At 42.8% G+C, this 14,271-nt stretch overlaps 1 protein-coding gene across 3 annotated transcripts in view; it reads right to left on the reverse strand.

The window, feature by feature from the left end:
• Positions 1-14,271, reverse strand: part of LOC124110372 (zinc metalloproteinase nas-15-like) — a 30,960-nt gene that overhangs the window by 6,192 nt on the left and 10,497 nt on the right. For 2 of the 3 annotated variants that reach the window (XM_046469686.2, XM_046469685.2), the window contains exons 4-15: positions 12,497-12,609; positions 10,541-10,661; positions 10,173-10,242; positions 9,825-10,028; positions 9,590-9,725; positions 8,732-8,854; positions 8,439-8,582; positions 8,056-8,130; positions 6,685-6,825; positions 5,238-5,402; positions 4,388-4,513; positions 182-451 (exon numbers count right to left, since the gene is read on the reverse strand). In XM_046469686.2, coding sequence (XP_046325642.2) covers positions 182-451; positions 4,388-4,513; positions 5,238-5,402; positions 6,685-6,825; positions 8,056-8,130; positions 8,439-8,582; positions 8,732-8,854; positions 9,590-9,725; positions 9,825-10,028; positions 10,173-10,242; positions 10,541-10,661; positions 12,497-12,609 — 1,688 coding nt within the window. The remainder of the gene's footprint in view (positions 1-181; positions 452-4,387; positions 4,514-5,237; positions 5,403-6,684; positions 6,826-8,055; positions 8,131-8,438; positions 8,583-8,731; positions 8,855-9,589; positions 9,726-9,824; positions 10,029-10,172; positions 10,243-10,540; positions 10,662-12,496; positions 12,610-14,271) is intronic. The other variant, XM_046469687.2, reaches the window with a different exon arrangement.

Below are 14,271 nucleotides of genomic sequence, written 5' to 3' on the forward strand. Positions count from 1 at the left end.
ATCGATACTGGTACACAGTCAGTAACATTCCGTGACTTATTCAAATTTTTTTATTGTTCTTATTCTTCGATTATAGTTTTAATCAATTTTCAAATAAAATTAAGTGATGATACCATTGTCGCTTCGTATCAAATATACCAAAGAGCATAGAGTAACTACTTGATAGATAAGCTTTACTCACTGTCTGTTCCATTTGTTCCAGTTCCGGTTCCGGTTCCGGTTCCGGTTCCGGTCCCAGTGCCCGTACCCGTACCGGTTCCAGTTCCAGTTCCAGTTCCAGTTCCAGTTCCAGTTCCAGTTCCGGTCCCGGTGCCTGTTCCCGAACCAGTTCCTGAACACTTGTTACACGATACGGCACAATTGTTTGCCATCCAGTTCGGATTTTTCTTACATTCGCCTTCAGACGACCAGATGTCGCATTGGCGATCCTCATACACATTTTTACACGTTCCTGCAATATAAAGTATTAGATTCGATGTACCTTGTTTACCACATATTTTGATATTTAATGTGTGTGACATGATGACCAATAGATGATGATCCAATCATTTGTGATTTAAAAGTGCGCACGGCCTGCACAAACAGCTTGAACAAATGAGACTTCCTCGACACTTACTTTCTTCCCAGAAACACTCTGTCATAGATACACTGAGGGGCAAAGGAAACTTTAACATCCAGTTGAGTTTATTATATGTTTGATTTTCAATTACAAATATCTTAAGTTAGCGATATTTTATCCCCAAAACGAACTGTACTGGCGCTCAGTCAGCACTAAAAGACTACTTCTACAAGGTTTTAATTTTTAAGATAAAAACTTTAATTTAAAAATAAAATATTTTTTTCGCATAATACACAACTGCTAGTAGGTGTCTTAGATATCTTATCTTTAAAAATCAATACATTTGCTTTTTTTCGGCATAATGTAACAACATTCAAAAAAGGTAGAGGTCATGTAGTTGCAAATTCATTGCTTAACCCCTGTCTTCTTTAAACCAGTTTATGTTGACGGTGCACGTATTGTATTACATTATTGACAGCATTGTGTTTTGACATTGTAAGTATTGTATTACATTATTGAGGGTAATGTGTGTTGACATTGTAAGTATTGTATTACATTATTGAGGGTAATGTGTGTTGACATTGTAAGTATTGTATTACATTATTGAGGGTAATGTGTGTTGACATTGTAAGTATTGTATTACATTATTGAGGGTAATGTGTGTTGACATTGTAAGTATTGTATTACATTATTGAGGGTAATGTGTGTTGACATTGTAAGTATTGTATTACATTATTGAGGGTAATGTGTGTTGACATTGTAAGTATTGTATTACATTATTGAGGGTAATGTGTGTTGACATTGTAAGTATTGTATTACATTATTGAGGGTAATGTGTGTTGACATTGTAAGTATTGTATTACATTATTGAGGGCAATGTGTGTTGACATTGTAAGTATTGTATTACATTATTGAGGGCAATGTGTGTTGACATTGTATGCAATGCATGTTGACTGAGGTTAGTGTGTGTTGCCATTGTATCCAATGCAGGATGATTGAGGGAAGTGTGTGTTGACATTATATGTAATGCATGACTGAGGGCAGCGTGGGTTTAGATTGTATGTAATGTATTATGATTGGGGGCAGTGTACGTTGACATTGTATGTACTGTATTATGATTGGGGGCAGTGTACGTTGACATTGTATGTAATGCATGATTGAGGACAGTGTGTGTGTTGACATTGTATGTCATGCATGATTGAGGACAGTGTGTGTTGACATTGTTTCTACTGTATTTTGACTGAGGGTAGTGTGTGTTGCCATTGTATACAATGCATGATCATTGAGGGCAGTGTGTGTTGACATTATATGTAATGCATGACCAAAGGCAGTGTGTTTTGACATTGTTTCTACTGTATTTTGACTGAGGGCACTGTGTGTTGTCATTATATGTAATGCATGACCGAGGGAAGTGTGTGTTGACATTGTTTTTACTGTATTTTGACTGAGGGTAGTGTGTGTTGTCATTATATGTAATCCATGACTGAGGGTAGTGTGTGTTGACATTGTATGTAATGCATGATTGAGGACAGTGTGTGTGTTGACATTATATGTAATGCATCACTGAGGGTAGTGTGTGTTGACATTATATGTAATGCATGACTGAGGGCAGTGTGTGTTGACATTGTTTCTACTGTATTTTGACTGAGGGTAGTGTGTGTTGCCATTGTATACAATGCATGATGATTGAGGGCAGTGTGTGTTGACATTGTATGTAATGCATGATGATTGACGGTAGAGTGTGTTGACATTGTATACAATGCATGATGATTGACGGCAGTGTACGTTGACATTGTACGTGATTCATCACTGAGGGTAGTGTGTGTTGACATTATATGTAATGCATGACTGAGGGCAGTGTGTGTTGACATTGTTTCTACTGTATTTTGACTGAGAGTAGTGTGTGTTGCCATTGTATACAATGCATGATGACTGAGGTCAGTGTGTGTTGCCATTGTATACAATGCATGATGATTGAGGGTAGTGTGTGTTGCCATTGTATACAATGCATCATGATTGAGGGTAGTGTGTGTTTCCATTGTATACAATGCATCATGATTGAGGGTAGTGTGTGTTGCCATTGTATACAATGCATCATGATTGAGGGTAGTGTGTGTTGCCATTGTATACAATGCATGATGATAGAGCGCAGTGTGTGTTGCCATTGTATACAATGCATGATGATTGAGGATAGTGTGTGTTGCCATTGTATACAATGCATGATGATTGAGGGTAGTGTGTGTTGCCATTGTATACAATGCATGATGATTGAGGGCAGTGTGTGTTGACATTGTATACAATGCATGACGATTGAGGGTAGTGTGTGTTGCCATTGTATACAATGCATGATGATTGAGGGTAGTGTGTGTTGCCATTGTATACAATGCATGATGATTGAGGGTAGTGTGTGTTGACATTGTATACAATGCATGATGATTGAGGGCAGTGTACGTTGACATTGCACGTGATGCATGACTGAGGGTAGTGTGTGTTGCCATTGTATACAATGCATGATGATTGAGGGTAGTGTGTGTTGCCATTGTTTACAATGCATGATGATTGAGGTTAGTGTGTGTTGCCATTGTATACAATGCATGATAATTGAGGGTAGTGTGTGTTGCCATTATATACAATGCATGATGATTGAGGGCAGTGTGTGTTGCCATTGTATACAATGCATGATGATTGAGGGTAGTGTGTGTTGCCATTGTATACAATGCATCATGATTGAGGGTAGTGTGTGTTGCCATTGTATACAATGCATGATGATAGAGCGCAGTGTGTGTTGCCATTGTATACAATGCATGATGATTGAGGATAGTGTGTGTTGCCATTGTATACAATGCATGATGATTGAGGGTAGTGTGTGTTGCAATTGTATACAATGCATGATGATTGAGGGCAGTGTGTGTTGCCATTGTATACAATGCATGATGATTGAGGGTAGTGTGTGTTGACATTGTATACAATGCATGATGATTGAGGGCAGTGTGTGTTGACATTGTATACAATGCATGATGATTGAGGGTAGCGTGTGTTGACATTGTATACAATGCATCATGATTGAGGGTAGTGTATGTTGACATTGTATACAATGCATGATGATTGAGGGCAGTGTTTGTTGACATTATATGTAATGCATGATGATTGAGGGCAGTGTGTGTTGCCATTGTATACAATGCATGATGATTGAGGGTAGGGTGTTGCCATTGTATACAATGCATGATGATTGAGGGTAGTGTGTGTTGCCATTGTATACAATACATGATGATTGAGGGAAGTGTGTGTTGACATTGTATACAATGCATGATGATTGAGGGCAGTGTACGTTGACATTGTACGTGATGCATGACTGATGGCAGTGTATGTTAACATTATATGTAATGCATGACTGAGGGCAGTGTGTGTTGCCATTGCATACAATGCAAGATGATTGAGGGCAGTGTACGTTGCCATTGTATACAATGCATGATGATTGAGGGCAGTGTGTGTTGACATTATATGTAATGCATGATTGAGGGCAGTGTGTATTGACATTATATGTAATGCATGAATGAGGGCAGTGTGTGATGCAAGATGATTGAGGGCAGTGTGTGTTGCCATTGTCTGTGATATGCAAGATGATTGAGGGCAGTGTGTTTTGACATTGTATGTGATGCAAGATGATTTAGGGCAGCGTGTGTTGACATTGTAGGTGATGTATTATGATTAAGGGCAGTGTGTTTTGACATTGTTTGTATTGTATTGGACGATTGAGAGAATCGTGTGTTTGCATCCTCCAGAAGGATGAGTGTTTCAGCTATAACCTGCTGCTGCGACTGTCCTCACCGTCCTCGCACTTGTTGCAGGACTTCCTGCAGTTGGGGATCATCCACACTGGGTTGGCGCTGCACTCCCCCTTGCTGGCCCAGCGCTTACAGGCAGCCTTGTCACTGTGGCGGTCCAAACACACACCTGTACACCATAGTAAACGATTATAGTCGCTGTCGTACATATACCCTGACACATGTACGCACAATACCTTAGTGTCTATTTGATACATCTTTATAATCACCTTTCAGTGATCGGACAACTGATCAATGATGACAAACACATAACCGCCACAGCTTCAACAACTTCGGAAATCTCTCTCGTCACGTTTATCGTGTGGGCCATCTTGACGTCTTGTACTTGATGTACATGTATTAAGACGTGCTGTCACTGTGAGAGACTCACTGAGGTAGTTATTATTGAAATACATTTCTTGGAAACAAACTACAGCAGATGTTCCTCTAAAGTAAGTTGAGCATACATACGCGCATGTCACCTCTCTATTTGGGGAACTATTTCAACCCGCGAAACAGCTGGTTGTTGTATGGCAGTCAATGTAAACATGAACTCATGTAGAACTACATCCCTCAACATATAAAATAGTGAAAAATTAAGAATTGAGTTTCACTTGGTGTGAGTTCATTGGAGTAGGAACCTTGATTGGGTAAGTGTCAAATAGTGTATGATGGTTGACGCAAGCTCCGACGTTCATACAGTGTGGCCCTCTCATTCTATGAAGGTTCCAACTACAACGAACTCACACCAAGTGAAATCAATTCTAAAATAAATAACTTTGATGGTGTTTGTTTGGTAATATATCTCACATGTAGCCTTGAAATGATAGCCGACAAAAGATGGATCTAATCACCTTCGTCTTCGTTCTCCTCCTCGTCGTCGTCGTTGTTGGTTGACGTGTGGCAAACCTGACAAGATCTCTGACAATGTTTGGCCATCCATTTGGGGTTGATCTGACACTCGCCCTCCACCGCCCACTTGTCACACTCCACACTGTTGTGCTTGTTGTTACACTTAGCTGAAGAAACAACGTCATACTTTGTCATTCTATGGATGCACTTATGTCTTATGTCCACCCTGTGTTGTAACAAATGATCCATCATCACATCAAGGCGCTGAACCAAATATGTTTCTAGGCCCGGTTTCACGAAGCCATCGTAGCGATCAAGTCACACCCTGCCGCCCCAGTAGAAACAAGGTACCTACTCTCAGGCCGGGTCTCTTTACTCATCCCCCCACCACTCAAGTCACACCCTGCCGCCCCAGTAGAAACAAGGTAACTACTCTCAGGCCGGGTCTCTTTACTCATCCCAAATCCAATCAAGTCACATCCACCCGCCCTAGTAGAAACAAGGTTCCTATTTTCAGGCCGGGTGTCTTTACTCATCCCTCACCACTCAAGTAACATCCACCCGCCCCAGTAGAAACAAGGTACCTACTCTCAGGCCGGGTCTCTTTACTCATCCCTCACCACTCAAGTCACATCCACCCGCCCTAGTAGAAACAAGGTACCTACTCTCTGGCCGGGTCTCTTTACTCATCCCCCATCCACTCAAGTCACATCCTACCGCCCCAGTAGAAACAAGGTACCTACCCTCAGGCCGGGTCTCTTTACTCATCCCTCACCACTCAAGTCACATCCACCCGCCCCAGTAGAAACAAGGTACCCTCTCTCAGGCCGGGTCTCTTTACTCATCCCCAATCCACTCAAGTCACATCCACCCGCCCCAGTAGAAACAAGGTTCCTACTCTCAGGCCGGGTCTATTTACATTCCCCCATCCACTCAAGTCACATCCACCCGCCCCGGTAGAAACAAGGTACACCAAGGTACCCTCAGGCCGGGTCTCTTTACTCATCCCTCACCACTCAAGTAACATCCACCCGCCCCAGTAGAAACAAGGTACCTACTCTCAGGCCGGGTCTCTTTACTCATCCCCCATCCACTCAATTCACATCCACCCGCCCCAGTAGAAACATGGTACCTACTCTCAGGCCGGGTCTCTTTACTCATCCCTCACCACTCAAGTCACATCCACCCGCCCCAGTAGAAACAAGGTACCTACTCTCAGGCCGGGTCTCTTTACTCATCCCCCACCACTCAAGTCACACTCATCACCCGCCCCAGTAGAAACAAGGTACCTACTCTCAGGCCGGGTCTCTTTACTCATCCCTCCATCACTCAAGTCACTTCCACCCGCCCCAGTAGAAACAAGGTACCTATTCTCAGGCCGGGTCTCTTTACTCATCCCCCATCCACTCAAGTCACATCCACCCGCCCCAGTAGAAACAAGGTACCTACTCTCAGGGCGGGTCTCTTTATTCCCACAGGCGTTGCACGTCTTCTTGCAGTTCCGGGACATCCACCACTCGTTGGTGGCGCAGTCGCCATGTTGCCTCCATTTGGCACACTTCTCGGCAGAGTAGATATCTTTACATATACCTGGTTATGTAAAACATTCTGTTACGTATTTGTACACAGGACATACAAGTGAGATCAGACGAAAAGCATACAGTCCAACCACCACGTGTTCTTAGCCTTCATATGTGAGGGCTATTTACAGACATCATACTTGCATTGATCATAGAATTAGGTTATTGATAATAATCTTATTTATGTAAATGTGGGCCCTTGGTGTAACGTTTGTTTCTTTGTTGTTAAACGCCACACTCAGCAATATTCCAGCTATCTGACCGCGGTCTGTAAATAATCGAGCCTGGACCAGACAATCCAGTGATTAACATCATGAGCATCGATCCACGCAATTGGGATACGATGACATGCCTCAACCAAGTCAGCAGCCTGACCACCCGACCCCGTTAGTCGCCTTTTACGACAAGGCGTGTGGTAACCATCCAGATGTTACTGAAGTCCTGTGTGCAACGCGGTCTTGGTAACAGTAGTCAGGACTTCCCAGTAATTTACTAAACTGTACAGACAGGTATGTGAGCTGCAGGTACTTCGACATAGGCTATCAGCAATGCAAGACATACGTTGATCTGTATCAACTGAAGATAATGACAATTTAAATGCTGATTTATTGCAATGAGTAGGCAATCAAGTTCTATCGTGTATGTAGAGAGGTGCACGGACATGTCACAGACAAACACAGAGGAGAAAGGAATAGTTCAGACCATGCATGTATGTGTACATTCAACACGTGATGGCGGGCTAGGTGACTACAGTGTCGCTACAAGCATGTTCAACAAGGCTACTGGGTTAGCTGCCCAGACAGTTTGCATGCATTGAAAGTGTATAGGGGTCTGTGGCAGACACGTCGTGGCACATACATCAGTCAAGTGCGGATCCAGGATGTGTTCAAAGCGGGACATTATCTTTGAATATACTGTTTGGAGGGGTGAAGATCGGGGTGTTTGTTGTGATTTTAATACCTTCTGTACCTGCATCTATCAGTTACTTTAAACTGTAACTTTCGCATAGCTATCACAGAGACACATGTTCTTCAAACACGGATGCCCCCCTGGATCCGCCATTGTCATATAACAGATTACACACACACAGTGTACCAGGCAAGAGTAAGGATCAATCCAAAGAATGCGGACGGGATTTTCATCATTAAATGTTACAAAAACCCTTCCCGAACCCTGTGGTGGGTATTGTGTGTGCGAACATGCTTGGGACACAAAACCAGGAAGTTCAGGCATAAAACACCTATGATCCAGTCCTTTGGAACAATATTTGTAAAAATCCCAAACCACTGCCACGCCCATGTGGTGAAGTGGTTCTCTGAAATAAACAGTGGGTTTGTTTATTTAACGTCAATGTGTTCTCACGTAATCACTGATTCCAGAAACATGCAAATTCTTCAAATATCAGACTGATAAGGATATATATTCATGTCATAGTTGAATCCGTTTTCTGATCCTACATCATACATGATAAAATAAATGGCATGCTTTATGGATGGATATGACCTTTAAATGCAAATAGCTTCACCTCATTGGTGAAGACTGATTTTATGTAAACATGTTTCCCCTACACTGCATTCTTCTTCAGCGGTGTAACCCAGACTGACACAGCATACATCAACCTACCTTCCTCCGCCCCGTCAGTCCTCGGCCCGCACAGTTCACAGGCTTTCTTGCAGTTCTTGGTCATGAATTTGCTGTTGCGGTCACACTCCCCGGAGTTCGCCCAAATCCAACACTGCCAGTCGTCGTACACGTTGCTGCAGGTCTCTGAAATGTCCACGTTGCCTATGGTTCGTCTTCTTTATACTTATATATGCTCTATTTTTTGCAAGCTTGTAAATTTCTGTTTTTTATATTGTTATTTGCTACAATTTTCTTTCAGGCGTTTTAGATTAAATGCTGGTTGGTAGACATACCATCATTGGCAGCTTGTGTGGTCTTGCCCTCCTGGCAGTCACGTGACCCGTCGGGACAAATACAGCGACATGTCTGGTCCAGGAAGCCGCCATCTTTACACCGGATGTTGGCCGGACACCCGTCTGGAACATAATGCAACTCGTCATAGCAAGGTAAGCCGACACTTTGAGAGACAACAGGGCACAGAGTGCATGAATGCATGTTTAAGAGGTGCCTGCATTCATAACTAAATAAAGTAGTCTGTTTCACGTGTGACTTGAAAGTCACATGCAAACTTGATGTAACTACCTGTATGTCAAGAAGTAGTTATACGTGCCTGGACACGGCTTTTTACAGCTGCCTGATCGGACTGATGCGTCTTCGCAGTTATTGTCAAAATATTCACCAACAAGTAACGAAGATCTACACGCTTTCTGGTAGGCATGTGCATTGTACGTTTAGAAGTTTGAAGACACAAAACATAAGTGAATAAAAGTAGCAAAACCGTTTCCGTAATCACAAGAAATATCTGCTAACAGCACAGTCCTCGGTACGATTCCGACTGTATCATGATCATGTGTTTATGAATCATATTTGTAACGCGTGTTAATGACGTCAATCACGTTGTCTATCACGGTGAATACAATGCACTGCACCGATTTCCTCAGTTTATCATTGCGGCCTGTCAGTTATCGAGCCAGGCACACATGTGGTTGAAAGCATGCGCCACGATCCACGCCGTCGGGACACACACACATTGCATGGTTCCACCCGGTCCTCCCATTGTCAGCACTTACGACAAGTATGGGTACTGCTGATCTGTTGTCTATAAGAAGTAGCATATTGAATACTTCATGCAGTATACGAAGGCCGCTCACCTCCACACTTGTACATGAGATTGACCGTCTTGATGTCAGAGAGGGCCAACTCCTTGAGGAACACCTTGCCAATCTCCTCCTCCCTATCGGCGTCCAGAGCCTGGATAGTTTGGGCCCGCCCGTTGTACGAGAACGCCTAGAAATGCAGGGTAGAGGTGTCAGGTCAGTTGCCTTTGTAAATATACGTCGTGCAGCAACTCGGACATCTGAATGAAAGGCAACTGTGTGTACTCACCGTGATACCGTAGTGCATGATAGAGGAGTATTGGTAGTCGACGCCGTACAGGTTCACCTTGGCTCGAGAGTACGTGTTGAACCATACACGCATGTGCGGAGCAACGTTCTGGAAAAGGATGCGAATGTGGTCGTCTCTGTCTGGGCGCTGGTGCTCGTGGACAAGGCCGATGGCATGACCAATCTCGTGCAGGTACAGTCCTCTCTGTGGGTATAGGGAACATCGAAGTAGAAACCATGGCAACATCCGCCAGGTAATCAACGTAAGGAATCCCCCAGGGGTTATAGTTAGTGAACACTGACCTCTTGATAGATAGTCCTAGTTTGGGCAACATTCATAAATACTTACAAATCTGCATCCTGGCGCTTCTAGATTGAGTGTCTGAACTCCTCCGACCATCCCCAGCTGGGAGCTACACCTGGAGTGGAAGGTTACATCAGATATAGTATATACATACATTATATCACTTTTGTGTTACAGCAAGATTAACTGGAATACGGTCCTCGGGGAAATATCTGAAACTGATTTCAGATTTGGCAAAAAAAGATCTTATGTCAGTGTGTTACAGATGAAGCTACATGTCGAAAGACTGGCCTGTGTGAGCATAGATGTATTTAACCTACTCACAAATACCAGTCACCTGGGGAAAATGTTTAGCAGAATGTACTAGTTGTAACATCTTGTAGATCAGCCTGGTATCTTCCTGAGAGACTCACCCTTCTCCATTCTGGAAGCGGACAACGTTAGGATCTGCGGCCTGAGCGGGTCGAAACTTGAGGCACGTGTACCGCTCCCACTCTGTCATCGCCTGCTTGATCATGAACCTTTCCTTCTTATCTGGCACAGAAGTGACAGGTAATCACCGTGGATCTCATTGCAGGTGTACAAACAACGAGGTCAGGTCTAGACACTAACCTTAAGCGATCGTAGCAGTAATGTTCAATGTCTGAAACGTTGGTGCCGCAATGGAGGTTAATATGAGCATTAAAGTGTATTAATTACAAATTACGACAGCTTACCAGTTTTACTGTGGTACCTTCATATTTTTTCTACTGCAGTTTTTTAGCTCTCGGGTCGCTTTCAACAAACTTCCAGTCATGTCACGACGGCTTGGAGTGCAGCGTATCCGTGGCTGATAGCTTTAAGATGAATCTGCGTCCTCGTGGTATAAAGTTGCACAAATCCAACCAGGCCAGTTAAACGTTAATCAGTTTGACTATGTGAGAAGCGTAGGACGCTATAACATATATTAAATGTTGGTTGAAAAAATATTCTGGCGAGACGAAGGATGACAATTGTCAACATTCCCTAAGTCACTGTAGTCCATGTTCGTTATTGTTCCACATCACTACTCCACAGACGTCCCGAATATGGATGTGTGCAGGACGGGACACATCTGCCCGAGGCAGGCGTGCTGCTAGCCTTTTTCAAAGTCTAGTTTTCACCCTTGACATTATCTGTTCAAACAAGTGAGAGTTCTATCACACATATCTATAGTCCATTCAGAGAAAGTCTTACAAAATCAAGATCCGGGTTCAGAAAACGTGGTCCCCGCTGTTATGGCCACAGCCGTCGCCTGTGGAAACTGCGCTGACATATTTCCCAAAATTAAGCGAAGACAAATATTTTCGAAGTGGTTCACAGATTTTAATCAACTCGCAACTTGCAACTTGTTCGTCAGCGATGAAATCTCGAATCCTTTCGTTATCTTATCGACCGCTATATGGTAGTCGTCTCTGTAAAACCATTCGAAATACGGACAACAATCTGATTGGACGTCGCGTTTTCATCACAAGGGACACTACTCGTGTTCTACAGGGCGTGGTGCCACGATCGAGCCAAGACAGGTTTGAAATGGCACGGGTGGAAAGCGCAGTGTTTGATGTAGTCTAGTGGACACGTTTGCCTCGGGAAGCAGGCCACACATATCCGTTTTGTCAATATAGGTTTAGTTGACTTAGTGTCAGTTACAATACACCATGCTTATGTTTGTTATTTAACAGTTAACCAGACCCTAGTTTTATCCCTGCGGCATCTTAACATTCTAGACTGCAATGATATACCAGTGGCTGATATCATGAGCAACGTCCCTTACTGTCGGGGTACGATGACACGCAATCCACCAAGTCACCGAGCCTCAGCACGAGATCAATAGTCGCAACGTACGACCAGCAGCAGTGTCCTGTGTACCTATACTAACCCAGGTTCTCGTGGGGAATGTTTTATATTTCTCCCGGCTGATTTATTTTTCAATGAATAAATATTCACACGGAGTTTGTTTCTGCTATGTCCATTAGCATCCATTTTTTAGAATACGCAAACTGTTCAGTTACAAGGCGTGACAGTTACAAATGTAACACATCGGAAACAGATATCACATGTCAGCTATGCTATGGCTCCATCTGTTTGGGTGTTATAAGTTTGATATCGGATAGATAAAGCTTCACAGCATATGAGGACGAAATTTTAAAAATGCTTCAAATGTAGAAAATATGTGTATCAGCGACACGGACGGAAATAAGCCTGAGCGCATCGATGTGGGGTGCAGATTTCCATCCACAGATGTGCAAACTCAGTCCATTGCTCGTCCGCCCTGCATACAAAGGGCATTCTATGTGGCACAATGATGAGTACAGTGATACAAGTGTTTGGAACTCGGTATCTGGCCTTACCGAAGTGACCCGGGGCAAATGTATAGGGTATCTCGGAGCTGGTCCATCGCAGTAAGACATCTCTGGCCGCCTTCCGCTTCTCCCGGCCTGATGTAGAGTGCATCTTCTTGTCACTGCAAGACACAACATAATAATCCAATACATACCAGCGTATCAGCCGACCTCGATTCGTTCAAAGATATATAGTGTTGGGTATTTGTGCGTTGGTTTTTTCTAATATTCAAGTTTGTAAATATTCAGAAACTGTTCACTCGTTTAGATGACACACCAAATGCCTCCCACATGTTTAAGAGCGTGGACCAGGGGTTCAAGGGAAAGGAGATACATGAAGAATGGACAATCTGACTCCGTTATAGAAATGATCGGACCTGCTGATATGGACGGACAACAAACCTTTCGAGAAGTTCTAACTGTGACAGAGTCAGTGATCCGGGTTGTATTGCTCTCCATGTTTGTACTTTCGTTACGTTAAAAAATTAGCTTGGGTCAGAGATGTTTTCATGTTCCAATAATGGAGAATTCAGCCTATTTTATGTAGCTGTCTTTTGATGCGGTGATATTTATAAGTCCAAAATCAACAAGTGCTGAAAAAGTCAATCTCTAATTCTCATTCGCACATGATAACCTTCACAACGATTTCAGGTTTTATCTTTTCTTCTGTCCTGTAGTGGATCTGCAGGGTTCCGCATTATGCAGTCTGTTGACCTGTTGCAGTCTGCATTTGTTATTACGTTTTATGTTACAAAAACACGACCTGCAGATTGTTATGTCTTATAACAATCTCTTCTTCTAGATAGTAAATTAACAGAACAAAGAGTATATTCAGTAATGTGGGCCTAATAGTTAATTAGTCCGTGGAACATGTGACGTTGTTAAGGAATATCTTAGCATATCCACACAATAGCAAGTGTTCCCACACTGTCAAATATTTAGTGCTTCAAGTATTTCAAAAAGACCATTATTAGAAACACTATTTCTGACAGCGGTCAAATATATGACACGAATTTTCAAATGGTTAAAACATTTAAACCCTTTGTTTCAGAACGATGTTATGTCGAGGAGAAATAGCATTATAGGGTAGTTACAAATACCCCAACATATTCACCGTCCATTGCCAACAGAAAAACATAGCATTGTAACATTGTAAAGTTTATTTCAAATGTATACCACTGTAAGACTTCATAAAATCTAGGTATTCATTCATGAAATATAGTATCAATATTGATCTACACACACAGCTCTGAATGACACCGGTCGAAATATTAAAATTAATGACCATATATGGAATCGCTATCATCGTCATAGTTTTCCGTAGAAGTGTGCCTTGTGTTGAATGTCTCGCATTCCACCAATCAACTCACCTGAAACGTGTGACCGACGCAGTAAGAAAGGTATTGTAAGCCACTCCTACGCTGATTGGCTGGTAACATCACACGCTCTGTACATACATGTACCTGTCCTCGCGTTACAACGAGGGGTTTATTCGTAGGTAGAGCCCACAAAGAGTGACATTCCTAGTCAGTGGGAAGGTTAGTGCATCCAGGTACTCAATGACTTAACGTTTCCATATAAAAAGTGATGTCCGGCCATACCCATTTCTAGACATGTGTTTACTCACAATTTAATTTAAGGTTGGGTTTCTACAGGGGTGTCGTCTACCGCCACCAGCAAACACATAGACATAGAAGCTGGTGAAACTTTCTCACATGCAAAGTAAAGGAGTTTCCCTTCATGTACTGGCGAGCGTAGATGACAGAAGTCGTTACTTTAGTCCT

This window comes from Haliotis rufescens, unplaced genomic scaffold (genome assembly GCF_023055435.1).
Source record: "Haliotis rufescens isolate VD_foot unplaced genomic scaffold, xgHalRufe1.0.p SCAF_9, whole genome shotgun sequence".
NCBI lineage: Eukaryota > Metazoa > Mollusca > Gastropoda > Lepetellida > Haliotidae > Haliotis > Haliotis rufescens.